Raw genomic sequence first — 24,423 nt, forward strand, 5'->3', positions numbered from 1 at the left:
AAAAAAAAAAAAAAAAAAAAAAAAAAAAAAGGGCAGTTAGCCCAGAACCAAGTATATGTAAGTGCTCAGTAATTTGACAGTGCTATCATTTGCAAGTCTCCCATGCTACAGATGCTACAGGAAGAGGGAACAAGGCCTTACATTTCTCAGAGGACTTATAATTCATAACCACAATGTAACTTTAAAAGTTCAGAAAAATACTTTGTTGCTCAGCAGAGTACATCACTTCAGGTTTGTTACTTCTTAATATATAGCGTGTTATAATTTCACAACCCAAAGTTATGTAGTTGTCTGATGTACCAATGTCAGATGCTTGTACAGACACAACAGACTCTAGTCCCACATTTACCTGCACAATTGAAAACAAATGATGCCTGACAAATGTTTAATTATTTCTGAATTTTATATTAGAACAATGTCAGCATGTTGCAAAATAGATTTTGATGAATAACTTGGCCACAATAAACCTTTTAAAAGAAAAACGCTGGCTTTTATGATCTGAGATTTTCAGATTATGAGATCATTAATCACTCCAAGTGTTATGTCTCATTTCTACCCGAGAGTTATTTTATACCCGTAGGACCATGACATGTTTATTAGACTGAAGTTAAAAAAGAGAATTAAAAATGAGATTTCTGCTCATGGTTATTCAAATTCTATTAAAAATAACTTCTAAGTCAGTGACCATTTTTCCATGTCTCCATTAAATATAGGGAATGTTGGAGTGAGTTGGAAAACAAAGCTACCAGACTCCTCTGTGCATTTTTCACACCCTAATGCAGTGAGATGATATTAACACCCATTGATAAAGAATCTTTCTCTTTGGTAAGATTGCTACTGAGGATGTGTATCTCTTTTGCAATTCTGAACTCCAAGTGAACCCATCCATGCTCCAAGTAGAATCGGTATGCAGCATTGTATGTGCTTTGGGAACATTTTTAACCCTCACTGCATTGTGTGTATACATTATAAGAAAAAGTTCCAACATTTCTGGAACCCATGGGAGCTCATTTTGAATCACTACAGCCAGTAAAGGTAGTAAGCATACATTTTACTGAAAGTTGCCCCCAAGCCTGCAGCAGGAGCAAGTGGAAAAGTACGGAGGACAGGAAGGATACCAGAAAGAGGTAAGCTAATTCTTGCAGAAGAACCTTGGAAAAGCTGGAGAATTAAAGACACCAGCTACCTGTGAACCTGGAGAGGACCGGGCTATTGAGGGTTGGCACCCAGAAAATTCACCTCGCAGATCCCCTTATCTACTCCTCCATGAAGCCTGGCAACTGCTCCTCCCCTGCCCTGCTGAAGACCAGAGAATGTCTGTCCTCAGAGACACCAGATGCACCTGAGGGTGGAATGAGCCCTGCTGAAAACAAAGGTATTCAACGACAGGCTGCCTATGGAGACGTGAGTCTGACACCCTCCCTCCTTCTGCTTCCAAGACACTGGCAGCCAGGATTATCCTCTGCGGGGAGACGCGTCAATTTAAAAGAAAGACCTACATGGATTGAGAATTGGGCATCTGCCAATAAAAGAGAAGACACCTCCCAGGAGGCCCATCAGTTGACAAGCCCCAGCCATGCATAGACAGCTTCCAACTAGTTTGTTTAGCTCCTCACTAAACTGAAAAGACAGCTAAAGATCAGATACTTGAGGGATTGTCTCCATGAAAAATAGAGACCAAAATAAACAGACAATATGACTCAGAGGAAATAGCGCAGGGAGCAAAAGAACACGTAAAAACTCTAAAATTAATATTGTCACAAAAGAATGAGAAGAAACAAGAAGAGAGTATCACTCAAAAAAAACAAAAAACAAAAAACAAAAAAAAAAAACAAAAGAAACATTCAGAGGACAAGAAAGCACTCTAAGAAATTAAAAATGATGGCAAGCATGATAAAATTAAAGACAAATGCTGAAGATAAATTGGAGGTAAATTCTCTGAAATTAGATTAAACATGAAAGAGATGAGAAACAGGATAAGAAAATCAGAGGATCAACTCAGAAGGTTCAGAAGCTGACCGGCAGGAGTTCCAGGAACAAGAAGAAAGAAAACATAAAGAAAGCTATTTTGGGGCCGGGGGCGGTGGATCAAACCTGTAATCCCAGCACTTTGGGAGGCCGAGACGGGTGGATCACGAGGTCAGGAGATCGAGACCATCCTGGCTAACACGGTGAAACCCCGTCTCTACTAAAAAATACAAAAAAAACTAGCTGGGCGAGGTGGCGGGCGCCTGTAGTCCCAGCTACTCGGGAGGCTGAGGCAGGAGAATGGCGTGAACCCGGGAGGCGGAGCTTGCAGTGAGCTGAGATCTCGCCACTGCACTCCAGCCTGGGCAACAGAGCCAGACTCCGTCTCAAAAAAAAAAAAAAAAAGCTATTTTGTAAAAAAAATTAAAATTTTTTGAAACTGCAAGAACATTTCTAGAACTGAGGGACATGAATTTTCCAATGGAAAGGGCCTATTGAGTCCCTAGTAAAAGAAATGGGGGAAAGCAGCTGCACAGTAATTTTTTTATTGTGACATTGTGGAACACTGTAGATAAAAAAGAAGACCCTAATGGTTTTCAAAATGGAAAAGAAAATGACATATGAAGAATCAGAGATGAGAATGTTAAATCACTCCTCCGCAGCAAAGTGGGGACTGAAAGGCAACAGAGCAATGAGGAAAGATCATTTCTAACCAAATCATCGATCAAGCTTAGGGCTAGAGGAAAAACGTTTTCAGACGAGATCAGGCACGTTCAGAATGGTATGGCTGTAGACGGAAAGATATTTTCAGACACGCAGGGTCTTAGCATTGTTACCTCCATGCATCTTTTTCTCCCAGCAAGCTAGTAGAGAATGTGCTTTGTTGTCAAAAAATGAATAAACCTAGCAAAAGACGGCAAGGGACTCAAGAAGAGGGGATCAGAGAATTCTCACGATGCCTGGCTGGCAGCTGTGCAGAAAGTAACTAATCTGGATTAAATCAAGAGAGGGAAGGGCTCCAGGAGGGCTGTCCCATGAGGGTAAACTGGCACATTATCTATCATGTTTGACAGAAAGGAAAGGTTTTTTCAATAATCATAGACTCTGGGGATGCTTCAGTTATACATACAAAGAAAACTAAGCAAATTCTAAAATGAGGCAATTAATTCCAGGGAAAACAAAAAGTTGTATATGAAAGAAAATGTATTCACAATACACTAGAACCTCAGCTATGAGTGATGTTACATAGTCATAACAATCTAAGCACCAAATGTTGATTTTACCACAAATTGTGATATAATTATATTGGGAAGATGTAAGAAGCGAAAAAGTGTGTGTGTGTGTGTGTGTGTGTGTGTGTGTGTGTGTGTAGGGAAGATCATAAGAAAATTAAGTCATTTTCCACAATAGAATATCAATAGATAATGGCTAAAACTGAAAAAGAAATTAAGAAATTATCATATAAGTACAATTTTCAGAAATATAGAAGTAAAGAGAAAAAAATATTTAAGAGTAGAAAGTGGTTGCCCTTAGGAGGACAGGGAAGGATGGTTCAGAGGCACCTGGTTTTCATTAAAAGTGCTTAATACTATGTAACTTTTAAAACCATGAACATGTATAATTTTAATAAAAATAGAAGTTACTCTTTTAAAGAGCTATCAGTCCCTCTGAGAAAGCAGTTTCAGTGCAGTTGTAGTAGTAAAAGCCAAAACACAAGCCACTCGAGAGCATGCATGGGTGATGAGAGCGAGAGCGTGAGAGGATGGCATCGGGACCCATCACCAGAGTGGAGGTCCGCGCACTGAGGGAGCAGAGCATGCGCACAGCATCTTCCCAGGTCTGATCATGATCCCGGGTACCGAGGAGGTCAGAATGGCATAGGTTGCTCTTTACACGATGCAGTAAAATTGCCTCAAAGATGATTGCAACTATACAGGTAAGGGTCTAGATTAGGGAGGTGCACAGGGTAAGGAAAGATTACGCGAAAGCTTCCTGGTTCTGATCATTTGTCACTCACATACTGACCTCTCACCTCAACGCTCTTCCTTTCTCTAATGACTACAGCTGTCTGCTTGTATATGATAAAGCTCTGTGTCTGTTTATGAATAAGTTTTCTGTTCTCACATGCTTTGACCTTACTTCTCGAGAACAAAATGAAGAAGGTAGGTGATTATTTCATATCTTCATGACATATTTTTGTAGCTAGACATAGCTTCTAGGCATAAAATAATCTCTGTCCCACTGCATATTTTGTCCATAATTCAGTAATCCACGTGGAAAAAATAAATTGATGGCTAACGACAAAGAGGGGAATGTAGGGTAGAAAGCAGACTGGGACTTCAGTGGCCCTTATTGAACCCATCTCTCGCCTTTGTGAGAGGGATCATTTCTAAGTGTTGGTTTTGTCATTTAAAACAAGGCAGTGCTATGTGTTGGTTTTATAACGTAAAACAAGGCAGTTGGACTCTGACATATAAAACCTTTCCAGCCCTAACATTCAATGATCAAAACTTTAAAAATCTGGTACACGTTTTCCAACAGTTGGAATATTAGGTCTACTCTGAGAATTAGCTGTGGAAGTTTCATAGGCTCAAAAAATAACTAGCACTTAATTATTCCACTTGAAATCCCCTTCCACATATATTTCGATATTTAGTAGGGGCTAGAGACAAAGTTTGAATATGTCATTCCATGAAAGTATGACAAAAATTGTTCATTGTAAATTGTTTTATGTTGGGAACAAGTGAAGTGATCAACATTCCTTCACTATCCATGCTCCTGGTGGTCCGTTCCTTTGCCCCTTTGCACTTTGCCACTCTACTGGGAGGCACTGCCTAATTGTGACTTTTTGACTGCCTTTTAGATTCATGCACTGGTTTAGTGATTTATGTCTGCCGTCAGATTCTATATTATGACAGTTTTATCAATTCTCGATTTCACAAAATATGCTCCACAGAACACTAATTCCACAAAATATTAATAGATGTTTTGAGAAAGATTTCCATGGTTACGTAAGTTTGGGGAAACATTAATCGATTAGACTGCTAACTAAGTTTCTTTAACCAAATTACTTCTCAGGCCCTTTCCTGTAGCAACACTCATGAGAACCTCTAAAAGAAAGATGCATAGGCACAGCTTCTGAGCAGGCACAGCCAGGAAGTCCTCCCTTCCTGGGCCAGCTACTGAGACATGTTTTATGTCATATATTTTGAAACTACTGCTTTAATGAGATACACCTTGGAAACATTATAATTGTCTTTATATCCTTCCAATGCATTGTGACATGTATGGATATCTTGTCAAAGAATCAAGAAATATTTGTATGCTATGTATCATAAGTAGTCAATAGTTTGAATTAAAATAATGAAGGTTTAGGTTTTGTATCAAAAACTCTGGCAAGGTTCCCATTTGGGATATAAAGCTGTAAGTAGGCAAGAGGTTTGTCTTCATCCATTTTTGCATTACTATAAAGGAATACATAAGGCTGGGTAATGTATAAGGAAAAGAGATGTGTTTGGCTCACAGTTCTGTAGGCTGTACAAGAAGAATGGCACCAGTGTCTGCTCAGCTACTGGTGAAGTCCTCAGGCTGCTTCCACTAATGAGAGAAGGCAAAGGGGAGCCTGTGTGTGCAGAGATCACATGGCCAGAGAGGAAGCAAGGGAGAGAGGGGAAGTGCCAGACTCCTTTAACAACCAGCTCTGGGGGAACCTAACAGAGCAAGAACTCACTCTCTAGCAGGTGAAGGACTGCACCAAACCATTCATGAAGAATCCACCCCATGACTCCAGCCTTTTGTTAGGCTCCACCTCCAACATTGGGATCAAATTTTAACATGAGGTTTCAGGGGACAAGTAAGTATCCAAACTATATCAAAAGTTAGGTAATTAGCAGTGCCACCTTCCTCCCCAGTTTCAAGGACAGAATTTAATATTCTTTGATCTCCCGATGACCACTTCTCCATTCTCCACTCTAGCAGCAGAAAAATCCCACAAAATTAGGTCATGTTGTTTACTCCCTCTTCACTGGTGATTAAGAGTTGGTCAAATTATAGGCTAGAAATAATTTCATAATTTATAAAACTCTAACCAACGATAAAATTTGTAATGACAGTAAATTTAATCATAGAAGCACATAGTTCAAACTGGAATCTCTTGGGAAAAAAAAAAAATTGTATCAGGCTGGGCGCAGTGCCTCATACCTGTAGTCCCAGCACTTTGGGAGGCCAAGGTGGGCGGATCATGAGGTCAGGGGATTGAGACCATCCTGGCTAAACATGATGAAACCCTGTCTCTACCAAAAATACAAAAATTAGCTGGATGTAGTGGCGCATGCCTGTAGTCCCAGCTACTCAGGAGGCTGAGGCAAGAGAATCGCTTGAACCCAGGTGGCGGAGGTTGCAGTGAGCCTAGATCGCACCACTGCGCTCCAGCCTGGTGACAGAGTGAGACTCCGTCTCAAAAAAAAAAAAAAAAAAAAAAAAAATTCAAACGGAAGCAGTGTCAGCAACCATTCCATCATTTAGCTAGGAATAATCTCCATTGCTTAGCTATGGTGAATATTGCAAAAGAGGGCATAATTACCTCTGAGACAAGCAGCCGAATCCATTGTTCTACAAGAATTCATAAATGTAGCTGTTAGTCATCACAAAAATATTTTAAAATAGTACTTAAATGGATAATCCCCAGCTAGTGGAAGACTAATGTGGTTCTCTTTCACAGAGCTTTGTTTCCTGAAATATAAAGCGTGTGTGCACAGGAGGTGTGGAGGAAGGTGGCACTGACTGCGCTAGGTCACTAATGTCCTAAATGACATTAAAGAAATCAGAGGAAATGGGGGAAAAAGCAAAGAGCGCAGGAGGTTTTGGCTCAGCACATAGCAAAAACAGATGTTCATTTATTGACTAATGATGTTATGTGGCATTAAAAATAACATTTCATAGCTAAAGTGTTACTTTAACTCTTTTGAAACTCTGTTAAAAGATGAGCTCTCTTATTTGTAGGCATGGAACAATAAAAAGTTTAACTTATTCTTAACTACTGAGAAGGATTTACCATTAAGCCAACTCAGAATTATCTGACTTTAGTCCAGTATACATCTGTTAACCAAGAGCTGCTAGAGTGGAGAATGGAGAAGTGGTCATCGGGAGACCAAAGAATATTAAATTCTGTCCTTGAAACTGGGGAGAAAGGTGGCACTGCTAATTACCTAACTTTGATATAGTTTGGATACTTACTTGTCCCCTGAAACCTTATGTTAAAATTTGATCCCAATGTTGGAGGTGGAGCCTAACAAAAGGTTTGAGTCATGGGGTGGATCCCTCATTTGTGACTGGCTCAACCAAATTGGGACTGTATTAGCAAGAATTAGGGGCAAATGTTAAGTTTAGAATTACACAGCATATATGTACTAAAAAATAATGCTTACTAAAAGTTTGAAAACATTATCTAAAGACTACAGTATTGTGTGACTTGATAGGCGTCCTGCACGCATTCTACTTGCTGCTATAAAGAATGAAAAAGGGCCGGGCGCGATGGCTCACGCTTGTAATCCCAGCACTTTGGGAGGCCGAGGCGGGCGGATCACGAGGTCAGGAGATCAAGACCACGGTGTAACTCCGTCTCTACTAAAAATACAAGAAATTAGCCGGGCGCGGTGGCGGGTGCCTGTAGTCCCAGCTACTCAGGAGGCTGAGGCAGGAGAATGGCGTGAACCTGGGAGGCGGAGCTTGGAGTGAGCCGCGGTCGACTCCAGCCTGGGCTACAGAGCGAGACTCTGTCTCAAAAAAAAAAAAAAAAAAAAAAAAAAAGGAAAAAGATCTAAAAAGAGGGAGTACATATACAGAAAAGTTCCAGGATAGTAGAGCACACAGTGGATGCTGCGGAGGAACCCACTGCCTGGCAGGGATTTTAAGAAGAGATGAAATGGTCAGACAATAGGCAAGAGGTTATTCTGTGCAAACAGGATCACTCTGAAAAACAGAATAAGGAGTGAACTAATTACTACAGTAACAAGGAAGAAGAGCTGTCTAAAGCAAAGAATTTAAATTTGACAAAGATTGAGAATAAGGAGTACATAGTCTTCAAGGAAGTAATGATTCAGCAGATGACCAGAGAGCTGCTTATGAAATGTCAACAAGAGAGTGGTTGAGAGCGGACAGTTCAAGGCTAGAATTCAGTGAATTATTTAAAGGTTAAAAAAAAAGTTACTTCACAGATGATTTGGGCTTCTTTCTCCTCTGAGATCATAGAAAGTACATTGGAAGATAAAAGTGATTTTCATTCCAGTTCATTAACTAGAACGATGCATTCAAACCTTAAGATTTACTGAAGCTTTAGACAGGGGTTGGTTTCTATAGTCCCATTTCCTCCACTACACAGCTGACGGTCAGTAACTGGATCACCCTTACTTAAAACCCTCCAGTGAGGCGGGAGTTAGTTCTCACCAGAATAACACTCCAAATCTTTGGAAAATGAAGTACCTGTAGTTGATTCATGCAAGGATCATAATAGGCTGTTAAATCCATCAGGTGAAAATTGCTAGGGAAGAGAATACTGGCATGGATCCAAAGTGTCATCTCATGGATTTTTTTTCACAGTTGCACAGGGGCAGTAGAGAGACCACCTTAACTGAGGGATCAAACTGAGTTTTGATCAGTTTCAATGGGAGGGCAACCTTTCATTTTATGCCTCCAAATGTGATGCGATACAAAGGTGACTAAGACAACTTGTTGCCCAAAATCTGAGTCCAATCAAGCTTCTAGATTTTCGGCTTACAGAAAATACAGGTAACAGAAATTAAACACCACCAAACACAGAATGTGGGACATTGCACAAGGTAACTGGCTTACTTTCTTCAAGAAGTCAAGGTCATGGGGAAAACAAGGTGGGGTGACTATTCCAGAATAAGAGAATAAAGATATAAAACAAGCAAAGGCAACGTGCCAGACTTGACCAGATCCTGGTATTTTTAAAAAATTTTTGTTGGTTGGTTTTTTTTTTCAGTTACAAAACATATTTGAGAATAGAAAATTTTGAGAAAAATGCATATTAAATATTAGAAAAGTATTTTAATTGTCTGAGATAATATAATGTTTTAGTCAAATTAGAGGGAAGTTCTTTATTTTTAAGGGCGACAGAAAACAATATTGCAAAAGATTAACTGTTGACTCTAAGTGGTACGTGTACAGGTGATAATTATTCTATTTTCTCAACTTTTCTGTATCTTTGAAAATCTTCATGAAATAAGCCTGAAGAACCTTTCTTTCACCAAACTGAATCTGCTTGTTGTGTTCATCTAATCATCCTAACTCCACCCCCTATCCTTGCCCCCATCACCACTGCCTCTGGTGTCCATTCTCCCCCTCTGGCTGCACCATGACAGGGGCTGTGCCCACTGCCCTACTGAGCATTCAGAGTTATAGCCTGGAGAGCTCAGCCTCTCAGTCCTCTCTGGGCCTCACCATTTCTCTACCACCTCACCTTCCACTGCTATTGAAATACACTGTTGGTGGAACTATAAACTAGTACAGTCACAAGGGAGAATAGTACAGTCACTATGGAGAATAGGGTCCTCAAAAAACTAATAAGAACTGTGATCCAGCAATCCAGAGCATTTATCCAAAGGAATCAGGGCATGGAAGAGACATCTGCACCCCATGTTTACTGCAGCACTATTCACAAGAGCCAAGATATGGAATCAGCCTAGGTATCTAAGAACAAATGAATGGATAAAGAAAATGTGGTATAGTACACAATGGAATACTATTCAGACATAAAACATAATGAAATCCTATCATTTGTGGCAACATGGATGGAACTGGAGGACCTTATGTTAAATGAAATAAACCAGGAACAGAAAGTTAAATATCGTGTGTTCTCACTCATATATAGAAGCTAAAAAAAAACGTTGATCTCATAGAAGTAAAAAGTAGAACAGAATACTAGAGGCTAGGCAGGGTAGAGAGAAGGGAGAGATGCAGAGAAATTTGTTAAAGGATACAGAATTACAGCTCGATGGGAGGAGTAAGTTCTAGTGTTCTATAACACTGTAGGATGACCCTAGTTAATAATAGAGTATATAGATTTAAATAGCTAGAAGGAGGATAGTGAACGTTCCCAACAAAGAAATGAAAAATGTGTGAGATGGTCATGCTAATTGCCCGGATCTGATCACTATATATTATTATGTATCAAAACACTACTATGTACAACATATATACAATTGTATTTCAATTTAAAAATTTTTTAAATACAGACTATAAAAAAGAAGAAAGAATTGCTAAAGACTCCCAAAGCTGTCTTCAGGCCCGATCTCTTATCTAATAAGAATGTAAATATAATGTGAATGTGAATGTACAAAGAAACTTTCCTTACACTTAATGGGAAAAACAAGATCTAAAATCACCTACAATCAGAGCATATTCTTTTCTCCTATGAAATTCCAACCCTCTCAATTTAAAGTGTTAATATGTTACAAATCTAATAAACTCAATTAAAATGCTTGTGACTTTTCGGTTAATTGATGTTTTAATTAAATCAAGGTTTAACCACTTTTAAAAATACATTAGCACAGATCCGTACTTAGTATACACAGTACTCAGGATGTAATTTAATTTTTGATTCTTTTATTTATAAGCTTAAAGCACCTTCATGTCAGAACCATAAATGTACACTGAGTATATGCAGATTTGGAGTCTACCACAGTATGAAATGATATCAGGAACTGGGCTGAATCTGTTTTACCTCCAGGACTCATTTGGAATTTACTCAAATTTCAACATTTATTCACATTTTTTAAATCTCTTTTACACAAAAGTAAACGTGTAAGGAAAGACCCAATACTAAGCCTATAGCTCCTCACAAAGGAGTAAAAATTCATGAAGGGTACTGAAGTAGAGAGAATAATTTAATAAAAGGACAAAGATGTAGAAAGCACCCAAAACTCTAACTTGGAGAGCAAATGGCTAAACTCTTTCAGGGACCTCACCAAGACTCTCACAGGTTTTGAGTAAAGCTCTGGAATAATATGTGGTGTTTCTGTGGCATTTCCAAGGAATCAAAGCAAGTGGAGGTATTTTTTACCAAGAAGAGTAGACAAAAAGAGCAAGTGTCAAAAAATGCAGAAACACATAAAATCATAGTTTGCTTGCATTATACTCTCAAGTTAACTCAATTGCAGCTCATCTGTATCCCATGAACTATAAATATGAGCTACTGCAGAGCTCATACTTACAATGGCTATATCAGTTCGCCTATCAATACCAGGATTCATTTGGCTTTGGGACTACTTGGTTGACATATTAAGAAATTTCTTCAAGGTGTCTTTGAAGCCTAGTATCTGTTTACAATCTGGAAAACACACATCATTCTCAGGTCTCCCGGGAGATATGCATGAATTCACTCCATAAGTTATGACCAATACAGGTAACTGCTTTCTTTAAGCTGATTCTTTGCTCATTTACATAAACATTTCAGAAGTGAATGAAGCCATTTTTCTTGATTAACATATGGTGCCAATTCACTGATTATCATAAGCATAGAACTGTTGCATATTCCCAAATTATTTCTACTTTGCCTAACAATGGTCAAATTTAGATACCATGTAATTTTTTAATTTTTCCCAGACCATACAAGGTAAGTGATTTCCGAACTAAATTGGATTCTATTTTGTTGAGCAGTTAGACAAAAACCTGGAAATGAAATCAAACAAACTAAAACCGAAGAATTTATTTATAAAGATGGTATTTTTATTTCATCTCCCCTAATTCCTCTCCCCTGCTAAAAACAAAACAAACAAAAACAAAAACAAAACAAAACAAACTATGAAGGCCTTTTAGAAGTGTGATGGGTTAGGTCCCCGTTGTTGGAAAGTTCTGAAGTCTTCATGGGCATGATAAAGACATTAGCTGAACCAACGTTTCTGAAAGTTCATGTTTGCCATTATCTAAAACTAACAGAGGTGCAAAGTCATAACTGAATTTTAACCGTAAGTCAGAGAAATCAAACTTCTAAATTTGGAAATAATAACAATTTAATAGACAAACAAAACAGTATCACAGTGAATAAAATATTAAAGCATTATCTTTTTTTCATTCAACAGCATGAAGAGTTTTCTGGTGTCATACAAAGATTGCTCTTTAAAGCCAAATTAACTAGAAAAAAGACTGCCACAATACATGGAGACACAAATTTATCACTGTAGACATTATACAGATAAGCAAAACACACAGTACCCATGTCCAGAGCTTTCTAGAAATCTCATTATATAACTCATCAATTTACTCAATGTTACAATTCAGAAAAAACGAACATTTTTTAAAAAAACCTTATAAACATATAAATCCAAACCACAAAACATCTTCTAAACATGATATTTACTCTAAACACAAATGGATTTCTGGAAACTGCATCACAATGCTATCTAAACTAGATTTTATGAAATCATAAATGTATTTAGCTGTATCTTGGGGCTTTTATTCATTGGACCATATCCCATGTATACTTTTCTCATCCTACTTAACTTTGGGCATACATATTCCCAAAGTTTAGTTTTACAATAAAAATCAAACTGCTATTCCAGTTGGAATGGGTGCACTGTACCTGCATCACACAACAAAGATTTCATCACGAACAAGTTAAAGTCGTCTTAGTAATGCCCCCTTTCTAAGCTACAAATATTTTAATGTTAATAATTAGTAATGGGTTTTAGAGACTAGAATGCTTTTTCAAATTTTTGCCTAGTTTCTGTGAACATTCTATTCTATTCTGCCAACTTGTAATCTGCTAAACAAGTTCTTCTCAGAAATATATACATTCAACTTTTCCTACATCATGAAAATAAGTTGATCAACTCAAATCACCTAGGTTATGCTTGTATTCAAAATAAATTGTGTAAGAACTTGAATTCATTTCAAAACCAACTCAAAGACAACAGGAATAGCAACATGTTAAGCTCCACTCTGTCCCTGCCATTTACTTCCTTGAAGGGTCTTTTCAAGTAGGGCATCAGCTTTGCATGTCTCTTGCCCACCCCTTTGTCTAGACTACAACATAAAGTCTTGCACATAAACCTAAACCATCATATTTTGGTACAACTCAGTACTGTACAGCAAAATACTTAGGTTCTTAGCACTTCAAACTGTAAACTGAAGCATCTCATTAACTGTTTCTGATTTTCATTGCCACAGTTCACCTCTAATTGTTGTAAGATTCAGTAAAGTAAATCCTAATAGAAACAAAAATACAATGGGGGAAAAAGTCTTTATGAATTTATAGCAACTAATTTAAACGTAACCTTTTCAGGACAAGGGGTGAGGCTGATTAGGCAATGTGGTTTAAAAAAACCAAAACTAAGATGTTATAAGGAAAGAGTCAAATGAAGGTTTTCATGAATAGTAACCACTCTATGAGAAGTTCATTCTCCTCCATTCTTCTCAGAGAAGACTGAGGAGAGAGGAAAATAGACATGGAGGAAAGAGTGTGTCTCTAGGACAAATGGCCACATTCTGCCATGAAGTTGACTGTGATGCAAATTCCTCAGTGCTTTTCATTCTCTTTAGTAATATGGCAAAACAGGTATTCAGTTGAAACCACCCAAGGGAATGGAACTGAGTTTCCTCCTGGCAAGGGAGAATGTGCAGAGGGAACAGGTATCTCAATGGGAATGCTGACTATAGAGAGTGACTTGAGACAGAAAACACCTGAAGACAATTCCAGGGTGTTCCAATACCAGGAATATGGGGAGGGGAGGGAGTACACACTTTGTAAATGGATGTGTCTCAGAGCAACTTTCCTCTTGTGTCCAACCGCCATCACAGAATATCCATGAATACGAAAGGAAGGATCCATTCATTCCTAAATCTCCCCACAGCATAACATACCACACCACTACCGTCTGTCTGGCTGTACTGAGTGAAACCCTGCCCTTTCTCTGGGAAGACTCATTGCTGTCAGTGCTCCATGAAGGGTGAGCTTATACAATTGTGCTAACCCCTAAGTAGAAATGAACATTTTTACTTCCGACCTACAGGAAAACCAATCAAGTCAATACATGACCAAGGGCTTTGTTAATGTCATGGACACTAATCATAAAGAACATAAAAGGAAATAAATTATAAAGTATCTAACTTCACACTCAAACATGGCAATGTGTGTCCAATATCTTATTTTGCATATCAGTCAAGAAGGAGGTGCCATACAGTCTAGAAATTCATGACAAACACACTGGCAAAAACCATACACCATAAGAATAACAAGGCTCGAAGGGACCAAGCTGACAAAGACGACCCCAAGGGTGACTTTCTTAGACACCAATAAGTAGATTCCTAAGGGTAAGGAGCTGAAGTAGAGCAAACCTAGCAACCACACTAACACCCGGATGGATGTCTGAAACAGCAGAGACGTGCAGTTCCACACAGTCCAGTTGTGTGACACAGTGGTGACAGAGTCAAAACTCGCAGGCCTATAAAATTCCACCACAGGAGTGGAGCTCAGGGACGGGGAGCTCTCTCTCTGCACCTCCATGATGGTTATGACCAGGCAGTTGGAGGAGGTGTGAGAAGGACTGACCAGAGAGGCCAGCCTCTTGGGGGTGAGCAGCAGCTCAGTGGGGTTCTCTGGCAGGCACTTCTTCCCTTTGCCTCCACAAGTCAAGTTAACAAGGATGTTGTTGTCATCGGGCAGGCTACTAACTTCATCATCTGGCAGGCACGTCTCAAACCTGCAGAAAGGACAGACAATGACACCTTGTGGGGAGTCCCCAAAGTCTATGATTTTGTAGAGGCATTTGGCACAAACCCTATGACAACACTCCAGCACTTTGGGTTTCCTCTGTTTCAGATTGTATCGATTGTAACAGATTTTGCACTCGAGCTCATCAGAGGCCTGAGACTCCGCAGGGTCTTCGGGAGGTTGACTAGCCATCTTGAATTATGTGTGCAATCTTCTGCCAGGTGGGTCTTGTTGAAGAATGGCTTTGATTAAGGTGCCCCTCTGAATATCATATCATCCGAATCTGGCAGCAACACAAAAAGGCAGGACAAGTAGTGAAAGAAACCAGAAGTCTTCCAGGCATTTTCAACTTCTGCATATAACTCTGTCTCAAATGCATATTTATAAAGGCCACATGAAGAATCTGTAAAGAAGAAGAGAGATTCTAATATAATGAACAGTTCATTGAAAAGGTGTTTCTGAAAAGTGCTTTATGGAATTTTCTGAGCTTCAAGGATTAGAAGCAATAAACTTAGAAGGTTAAATCCCCTTCATCTTTTCACATACTTCTGTCATCAGAACAGGAAAGTGTTATCTCCATGCTTAGCTGTTTCAGTCAACAAGCATGATAGTGAAGAAAGAGTTAAGAATCCTAATGGGTGTAAAGGACAGTGTAGAGCTAGCTATGTGCTCTAGAACATACTTTAGTCTAGATACAAGAGATTTTCACTCTGAAACTTGTAACAAATTCTGGCCTCTGAAAACAGAATGGGACATGTATCGGAAACAGAAGACTAATTCGAGTATTGCTGGTGTAAATACCAGGTGTCTAAATACCATCAATAGTGCTCATGAATACACAAAAGGGAATATTAAGGACAAATGTTAAAAATGTGTTTTCAGAGAGTGCTTTGATAGAGATAAGAGCATATTTAAGTAGAGCAGACTGTTCTTACCTTCTCAGTGTAAAGAAATCTGTTATATAAAAGCCTTTATTGTTTGACTATTCCATTTCAATTTTTTTTGTTTCAATGCCAGTCTTGAAAACCACAGCTGTGCATATACATTCACTAAAGGAAGAATGAGGCATGTAACACCCAATATAAGCACTATAAACAAGTCAAGTCTAAGTCCCAAGAAAGAGAACTAAATACAGATAAAACATGCATAGCTATGTCTCTAGACATGAAGAAATCACTTGTGCATGGCTATCAATAAATACTCAACATTCACTTACTCATCTACTTTATTTCACACAAACTCTTTAGTAAAAGGAAAGTGTAACACAATCTACAGTCCTTACTATTACTATTGCTATTACTGGTTATTACTGGCTTTGGACAAATGGCTGAAGGTTAATTTCATATGCACAGTCAGTTTTCAATTTTCAGTACTAATGGAAGGAAGCAGTGTTAATAGAAAATCTCCAAATTATTTTTAACTAGCTTTAATATATGTGGTATTTTTGGTAGTTGATTCACCTTAAATTATGTTTGGCTTAGAAAAATATCAAAATGTATTTGATTTTCTGAGCACATCTCCAAGCAATAATAGCAAAAAGCTGTCATAACAGCTCTGAGGGCAGAGAGTAACTGCTAGACATTTAAATTTGCTATGGATCATACTGCACTAACAGAGAAAGGCAGTGGGTAGCTGAATCTGGATAATTTTAAAAATCATGAATAGTTGACTTATTAATACATATTGTCTTCATTTTAAGACTTTAATTTTTAATCGACTTCCTATTCTACAAGAATGTGTAATGGACAGCAGTGGCAAGATGTATACTTGGTGGCAAAAAGACATCAATCTATAGAATCTCTGGTAACCAAAAATGTTGGTAGGATTTTTTAAAATATAGTATATGTATGCCTGTATTTCAAAACTGCTACCATGACCCAATCTCTATGCATCCAGCGTAACACGCAAAAAAGATATACAGACACAAACATCAAGTCTTCTCTCTCCTTTCCTTCCATGTGCCCTAATTTTCCTCATTCCTGATGCTGATCCCATTCAGGATATGCAGGTCCATGTCCCTGCAAAACATGACTATGTCCTGCTCACAGTTCCACAAGGCTGGCATTTTTCCTCCTATGGGATGAACATCTTCAGGATGATAGCCAAAGAACAAGAAGGAGTTCTATCCTGGTCAACACACACAGTCCTAGCTCACTTCATGGGACAGCCCCTAGCCCTGGGCAGTTCACTGGTGATCTGCCACCTAAAAAGCTCCCATTCATTCCCTGCTGAACACAGGGCTCTTACAACAGTACCCCCGTTAGCCACACACAGACTTCAGCCCACCCAAATGGAACATGTAATTTGTTCTTTGGAGCTACATGCCCACCCAGACATAACGCTCTCCTGAATCCAGAGGTTAGGAAGCTGATGGTCCCAGTAGGATTAGCAGCATTGTCTGTCCCCACTGCCATAGAAAGGACTGAGGTATGTGAAGTCATGTGGAAAAAGGAAAAGAAAGTATGTAAACATATGCATAAAGACATCAGAAAAAAAGAGCAAAACATCCAGTGAGGATAACTAGGCAAAATTACATCTAGAGGCACAGAAAGCTAGAGTAGACACATAAGTGTTTATGAATACGTGAGAAGACATTAGAACATCAGCACTTGACAGTCAGCGGGTCACATTCCTCCTTTCGGTACCAAGCTTCCAACCATTAGAAGAGTAGCAATAACACTTTATGTTGAGCCAGCCACAATTTCTATCTGATAATTGTGTGAACCTAAATTATTTCCTTGACAATATTGAGCTATTATTTGAAACAAAGCTTTGTTTTGTCATAGAAATACTCTTTCAGATTACTGAATATGTTAAGATAGAGTGTTATGTGATTATAATGTTCATATTTATAAAAATTTATATAAGGGACTTCTTGGTAACATGCAAAGAAAATACTCAATATTCAAATATCCAATAAAAAATATACCTACTCTAATTCCAAGGCCAGCTCTAGCAAACCTATTCCACCAGCAGGAAAGCCTTCATCAAGTCCTGCCTCTAAGAATGGCTCTTCTGGGCAAGACCAGGTGACAGCCTTGAGCTCTGGCAGCATCCCTGGAAATGCAGCCAACACAAGTATTTCTTCCTGGAACGGCAGAAAACAGCATGGTGATTGTTCCTCTTGAAAAGCCAGGCTACCAACTGCTAGAGTTTAAAAAAAAAAAAAGTTTCATCTATGTCATTATGATTTTAAGATCCCTCAAAGAACTTGAATAATAACCAAAAATCTAAACCTTTCTAGGGTTATAATTAGTCAGAGTTGTTCTTTGGGCCTCTAAAATACAGCCATTCCATCCCATCTCCACCCTGTCTTCACTTCTGTCAAAGGCTGTGGACAACAATCATGATGTTCAGTGAAAGCCAGATTCAAAAAGAGTAATACTATATGAGTCCATTTATATAAAGTTCACGAACACACAAAATCAAGCTGTAGCATTTAGGGGTGCAAGCTTAGGTAGTAGAGTTATTATGAAAAGTCTGGAGGTGATTAGACTACATGTCAGGTTTATTAGTCCATTCTCATGCTGCTAATAAAGACATACCCAAGACTGAGTAATTTATATAGAAAAAGAGGTTTCATGGACTCACAGTTCCACATTGTGGAGGAGGCTGGGGAGTCCTCACAATCAAGGCAGAAAGTGAAGGAGGAGCAAAGGCATATCTTACATGGCGTCAGGCAAGACAGAATGAATGCCAAGCAAAATGGGAAACCCCTTATAAAACCATCAGATCTCGTGAGAATTCACTATCATGAGAACAGTATAGAGGAAACTGCCTCCATGATTCAATTATCTCCACCTGACTCTGCCCTTGACATGTGGGGATTATTACAATTTAAGGTCAGATTTGGGTGGGGACACAGAGCCAAACCATATTATTCTACCTCTAGCCCCTCCCAAATCTCATGTCCTCACATTTCAAAACCAATCATGCCTTCCCAACAGTCCCCCAGTGTCTTAACTCATTTCAGCATTAACTCAAAAGTCTACAGTCCAAAGTCTCATCTGAGACAAGGCAAGTCCCATGCACCTATGAGCCTGTAAAATCAAAAGCAAGTTAGTTACTTCCAAAATATAATGGGGGTACAGACATTAGATAAATACACCCATTCCAAATGGGAGAAATTGGCCAAAACAAAGGGGCTGCAGGCCCCATGCAAGTCCAAAATCCAACAGGGCAGCCAAATCTTTGACTCCATGTCTCACATCCAGGTCATGCTAATGCAAGAGTTGGGTTCCCAAGGTCTTGGACAGCTCTGCCCGTGTGGCTCTGTAGGGTACAGCCTCCTTCCTGGCTGCTTTCACAGGCTGGCGTTGAATGTCTGCAGCTTTTCCAAATGCATGGTGCAAACTATCTGTGGATCTATTGCTCTGGGGTCTGGAGGACGGTGGCCCTCTTCTCACAGCTCCACTAGGCAGTGCCCCAGTGGGAACTCGGTGTGGGGGCTCCAACCCCACATTTCCTTCCACACTGCCCTAGCAGAGGTTCTCCATGAGGGCCCCACCCCTGCAGCAAACTTCTGCCTGGACGTCCAGGCATTTCCATACACCCTCTGAAATTTAGGTTCCCAAACCTCAATTCTTGACTTCTGTGCACCCAGAGACTCAACACCACATGGAAGCTGCCAAGGTTTGGGGCTTGCACCCTCTGAACTCATGGGCTGAGCTGTACACTGACCCCTTTTAGCCATGGCTAGGATATAGGCCACCAAGTCCCGAGACTGCACAAAGCAGTGAGGCCCTAGGTCCAGCTGACAAAACCATTTTTTCTCTTAGAACTCTGGGTCTGTGATGGGAGGGGCTGCTATGAAGACCTCTGACATGCAGAGACATTTTTCCCATTGTCTTGGCAATTCACATTTGGCTCCTTATTACTTATGCAAATTTCTGCAGCCAGCTTGAATTTCTCCTCAGAAAATGGGTTTTTCTTTTCTATTGCATCGTCAGGCTGCAAATTTGCTGAACTTTTATACTCTGCTTCCCTTTTTTTTGAGACAGAGTCTTGCTCTGCTGCCCAGGCTGGAGTGCAGTGGTGCAATCTCAGCTCACTGCAAGCTCCGCCTCCTGGGTTCATGCCATTCTCCTGCCTCAGCCTCCTGAGTAGCTGGGACTACAGGTACGTGCCACCACGCCCAGCTAATTTTTTTTTTTTTTTTTTTGTATTTTTAGTAGAGACGGGGTTTCACCATGTTAGCCAGGATGGTCTCAATCTCCTGACCTCATGATCTGCCCGCCTCGGCCTCCCAAAGTGCTGGGATTACAGGCATGAGCCACTGCACCCGGCCACTTTGCTTCCCTTTTAAACATAAATTCCAATTCCAAACCATATCTTCGTGAATACATAAAACTGAATGCTTTTAATAGCACCCAAATCACCTCTTGAATGCTTTGCTGCTTAGAAATTTCTTCCACCAGATACCCTAAATCATCTCTCTCAAGTTCAAAGTTCCACAGATCTCTAGGGCAGGGGCAAAATGCCACCAATCTCTTTGCTAAAACATAGCAAGAGTTACCTTTATTCCAGTTGTCAACAAGTTTCTCATCTCCATCTAAGACAACCTCAGCCTATACCTTATTGTCCATATCACTATCAGCATTTTGGTCAAAGGCATTCAAAGTCTCCAGGAAGTTCCAAACTTCCCTGCATCTTCCTGCCTTCTGAGCCCTCCAAGACTCTAGGAAGTTCCAAACTTGCCCACATTTTCCTGTCTTCTTCTGAGCCTTCCAAACTGTTTCAATCTCTGTCTGTTACCCAGTTCCAAAGTTGCTTCCACATTTTCAGGTATCCTTATAGCAGTACCCCACTCCTGGTACTCATTTACTGTATTAGCTCATTCTTATGCTAATAAAGATATACCCAAGACTGAGTCATTTATACAGAAAAAGAGGGTTAATGGACTCACAGTTTCACATGGCTGGGGAGGCCTCACAATCATGACAGAAGGCGAAAAAGGAGCAAAGTCACGTCTTACGTGGCAACAGGCAAGAGAGAATGAATGCCAAGTTAAATGAGAAACCCTTTATAAAACCATCAGATTTCATGAGAACTTCCTATCATGAGAACAGTATTGGGGAAACTGCCCCCATAATTCAATTATCTCCACCTGGCTCCACCCTTGACATGGGAATTACAATTCAAGATGAGACTTGGCTGGGGACACAGAGCCAAACCATATTATCAGGACAGCCAATGCCTTGAAGGGAAGAAAGGACAATGTCCAAGCAGACTCAGTGCAGGCTACAGAGTGGTTGACAATGCGCTCTTCTTGACTGGGGTGGTACTTACAAGGGTTCATTTTGTGCTACTCCATTACACAGTACCATTTTCTGTACTAGTGTTGTCTTTCACCATAAAAAAAGGAAAGGAAAAACAAAAGGAAAAAGGAAAGAAAGGGAATCTATGACTTTTTTGGCTATTTTTATAGATACAGATTTTTCTACATTCAAAATGTATAGATGCATATTTTGGATCAACTTACTTTTTCCATATGATCTGTACGTAAGTTCATTAATTCTTTTTCACAAAATTGAAATGTCACTTATCTATCATCTTAATTTTCATGAATTACTACGAATCAATACTGCTGGTAAGAATATAAATTAGTACAACCACTATGGAAAACAGTATGAACATTTCTCAAAAAACTAAAAATAGAAATACCTTACAACCCAGCAATTCCTCTACTGGGTATCTACCCAAAGAAAAAGAAATCAATATATCAAAGGGATATATGCACTACCATTTTTATTGCAGGACTATCCACAATAGCAAAGATATGGAATCAAGCTATATGCCCATCAACAGAGGAATAGATAAAAAAAGTGAACTACTATTTGGCAATAACAAAGAATGAAATCCTGTCATTTGCAGCAACATGAATGGAACCAGAAGTGATTATGTTAAGTGCAATAAGCCAGGCACAGAAAGACAAATACCTCATGTTCTCACTCATATGGGAGCTAAACAACTTTATCTCAGGATGAGGTAGGGGAGGGAGAAAGAAGAGAGGTTGGTTAATGGGTACAAACATACAATTAGATAGAAGTAATAAGTTCTAATATTTGATAGCATACTAGGGTGACTATACTTAGCAACAATAATGTGTATATTTCAAAGTAACCAGAAAGCTTGAAATACCAACATATAAAAATAATAAACAGTTAAGGTGATGAATAACCCAATTACCCTGACTTGACCACTATACATTCTTTGTATGTTACAAACACTCACATGTACCCCATAAATATGTAAATTATTATATATTAAGAAAAGAGGGAAAGTGGATGGAATCTCCAGGACGGACATATCTGTGCATGCCTTGGTGAGAACAAGGGCTAAAGTATGTCTCACCAGACACTGAGTAAAAAATCTGGTATGCTAAAATTGCCTTAAAAATAAATACAAAGTTTTCTTTTCCTAGAAAAATACATACATTTTCAAATATATGAAGCTGGTATACCTAACTAACACTTCACAGTCTTTCATCCTTTTATAAGTCATCTGGGGATAAGACTATACAAATAATTACCTACTATTATTCTCATAAATTAGCTTGAGCTCCTGGACTATTGGGCAAATGATTGTTTTCACAGCCCTAAATGTTTACCACTTATTATTAGACTCAAATCCATCTTACTCTGCTACTTAATTCCCTTGATGGTGAAGATGCAAACTTGGCTTATATTTTAAAGCAAAGTCCCTCCAGTGGACATCTGTTGTTTGTATCTACCTAGGATCTTTTTGCTCCTTTATATCACACTGCTCCCTTCCCAACTGCCCCCACTTCTTTGGCGAAGTGTTCCCTACTTACTCAAATTACAAAATGGTGGGTGGGCTGTGCTAATCATAGTACCTCCCTTCTCTCCAAAGGTGTGGACTTGGGACCAGGCCTGACTGATCACATACTCCACTACTCCCCTATTCACAAGGATTAGTCTAATGGGCATGTGAGCCAAACCAGACTTCTCAAAGCTCCTGCCTGGAACTCTTTTTATTTGAAGCTAGGGAAAAACAGGACAGGACAGGGACCAGGGGAGGGGACATGGAACCAGAAAAAGATGTATCAAGGAACTGCCATGGCAGCAAGAGGGAGAATAAGAAGAACAAAGCCAAAATTATGAAGACAGTAAAGGAAAACAAGAGGCAGAGATTAAAAAAAAAAAAAAAAAAACAGAGACAAACCTGATGAGACCTAAACTGAGTTTCTGAAGTCACTAATGTATGAAGGTTTCTGTGAGCCAATAAATTCCTTTTTATGCTTATGCCAGTTTTCTGGATGGATTTCTGTTACTTACAACCCAAAGTGCCCTAATACAGTTACCATGCTGTACTTGACGTTGAGAATTTATTGTTGTTTTAGATCTAGGTTGCTACTTAGTATTACAGAAATTTATATAAATAAATAATTCAACAAAACAACTCAGAGGCAATAGGCATTCTCTAAGATTTCATTTGCACATGTGTGCACACACGCATGCACATGTACACATAAACACACATTTACATATATAAATACACAAAGGTCACCAGACATATTGTTGCTTATTTATTAGTGGCCTTTGTGTGTGTGCATTCTTTTTTATTTGGTTCTTTTCTCCTCCACAAGTATCAGCCAGAATACCACCCTTCCCTGTTCCACTTCCCCCAGGAACCCATATTAACTACCTGGTATGTCTTCTTCTACATACAGATGGTTCGTAACTTCCTATTTTTCTACTTTACACTCATGCAAAAGCCATACACATTCAGTAGAAACCATATTTTGAGTATCCACAAAACCATTGTTTTTCACGTTTATTACAGTATTCAGTAAATGACATGAGATACTCAACACTTCATTATGAAACGGGAAAAGTTCCCTTATCCCTCTCACAGGGCATGTGATGGGGGTGTAACTCGCTTCTTCAGTGCCCCACTGCTCAAACTTCTAGGCGGAGCATGAAGACAGGTAGGTTATGGGGCTCTGACCCCACAGCAGTGTGTAAGGCTGAATGTTTACAGCTCCTGAAGCCCCACAGGGTGTGTGTTACCACGTGCTCTTTTAGTTTAGCCGTCTGTAGGTGGCTTATGTTAGTCAGCTCAATTAGACCCTCTGCTTTATCGCACGGAAAGAGGGCTTTCTGTATCCTGAGGTTTCTTGCCTTGGTGTACCGGAAGAATTGGATCACACGTGGGCTTAGAGAATGAGTGCAAGGTTTTATTGAGTGGAAGTTCTCAGGAGATGGATGGGGAGCCAGAAGGGAGATGGAGTGGGAAGGGGTTTTCCCCTGGAGTCGGGCAACTCAGCGCCTGGGCTCTCCTCCAACTGCCCCGGCCAAACTTCTTGTCCTTCTACCGGTTGATGGACTGCCAGCCTGCCAGCATCTGTCAGTGTGCTCTTGTGTCGCAGTGCTCCTCTCAACGTCCAGTCGCTTGTGTGTCTCAGGGTTTTTATAGGTACAGGATGGGGATGTGGTGGGCCAGGGTGGTCTTGGGAAATGGAACATTTGGGTGTGAAGGCAGGAAGGCCTGTCCTCTCTAGGTCTGTGACAGGTCTGAGGTTGGAGCCCTAACCAGGGACCATGCCCTCCTCTACCCAGCACTTCCCTGACCCCCTTCTGTATCAATTATAAGCTTTGTGATAGATGATTTTGCCCAACAGACCAATGTAAGTGTGCTAAACACATTCAAGGTAGGCTAGGCTAAGATATGATGTTTGGTAGGTTAGGTATATTAAATGCATT

General features: G+C 39.6%; 1 protein-coding gene across 15 annotated transcripts in view; it reads right to left on the minus strand.

Annotated features, from left to right (window-relative positions):
• Nucleotides 1-13,236: 13,236 nt before the first annotated feature.
• LOC105482456 (ring finger protein 182) overlaps nt 13,237-24,423 on the minus strand; it is a 53,502-nt gene continuing 42,315 nt past the window's right edge. For 8 of the 15 annotated variants that reach the window (XM_011742573.2, XM_071097590.1, XM_011742569.3 and 5 more), the window contains 2 exons: nt 17,632-17,786; nt 13,237-15,101 (listed from right to left, as the gene is read on the minus strand). In XM_011742573.2, the coding sequence (XP_011740875.1) occupies nt 14,147-14,890 (744 nt within the window). In that variant the 5' untranslated portion in view covers nt 14,891-15,101; nt 17,632-17,786 and the 3' untranslated portion in view covers nt 13,237-14,146. Of the gene's footprint in view, nt 15,102-15,633; nt 15,748-17,631; nt 17,787-24,423 lie in introns of all 15 variants that reach the window. The other 7 variants (XM_011742576.2, XM_011742577.3, XM_011742574.2 and 4 more) reach the window with 3 other exon arrangements.

This window comes from Macaca nemestrina, chromosome 5 (genome assembly GCF_043159975.1).
Source record: "Macaca nemestrina isolate mMacNem1 chromosome 5, mMacNem.hap1, whole genome shotgun sequence".
Classification (NCBI taxonomy): Eukaryota; Metazoa; Chordata; class Mammalia; order Primates; family Cercopithecidae; genus Macaca; species Macaca nemestrina.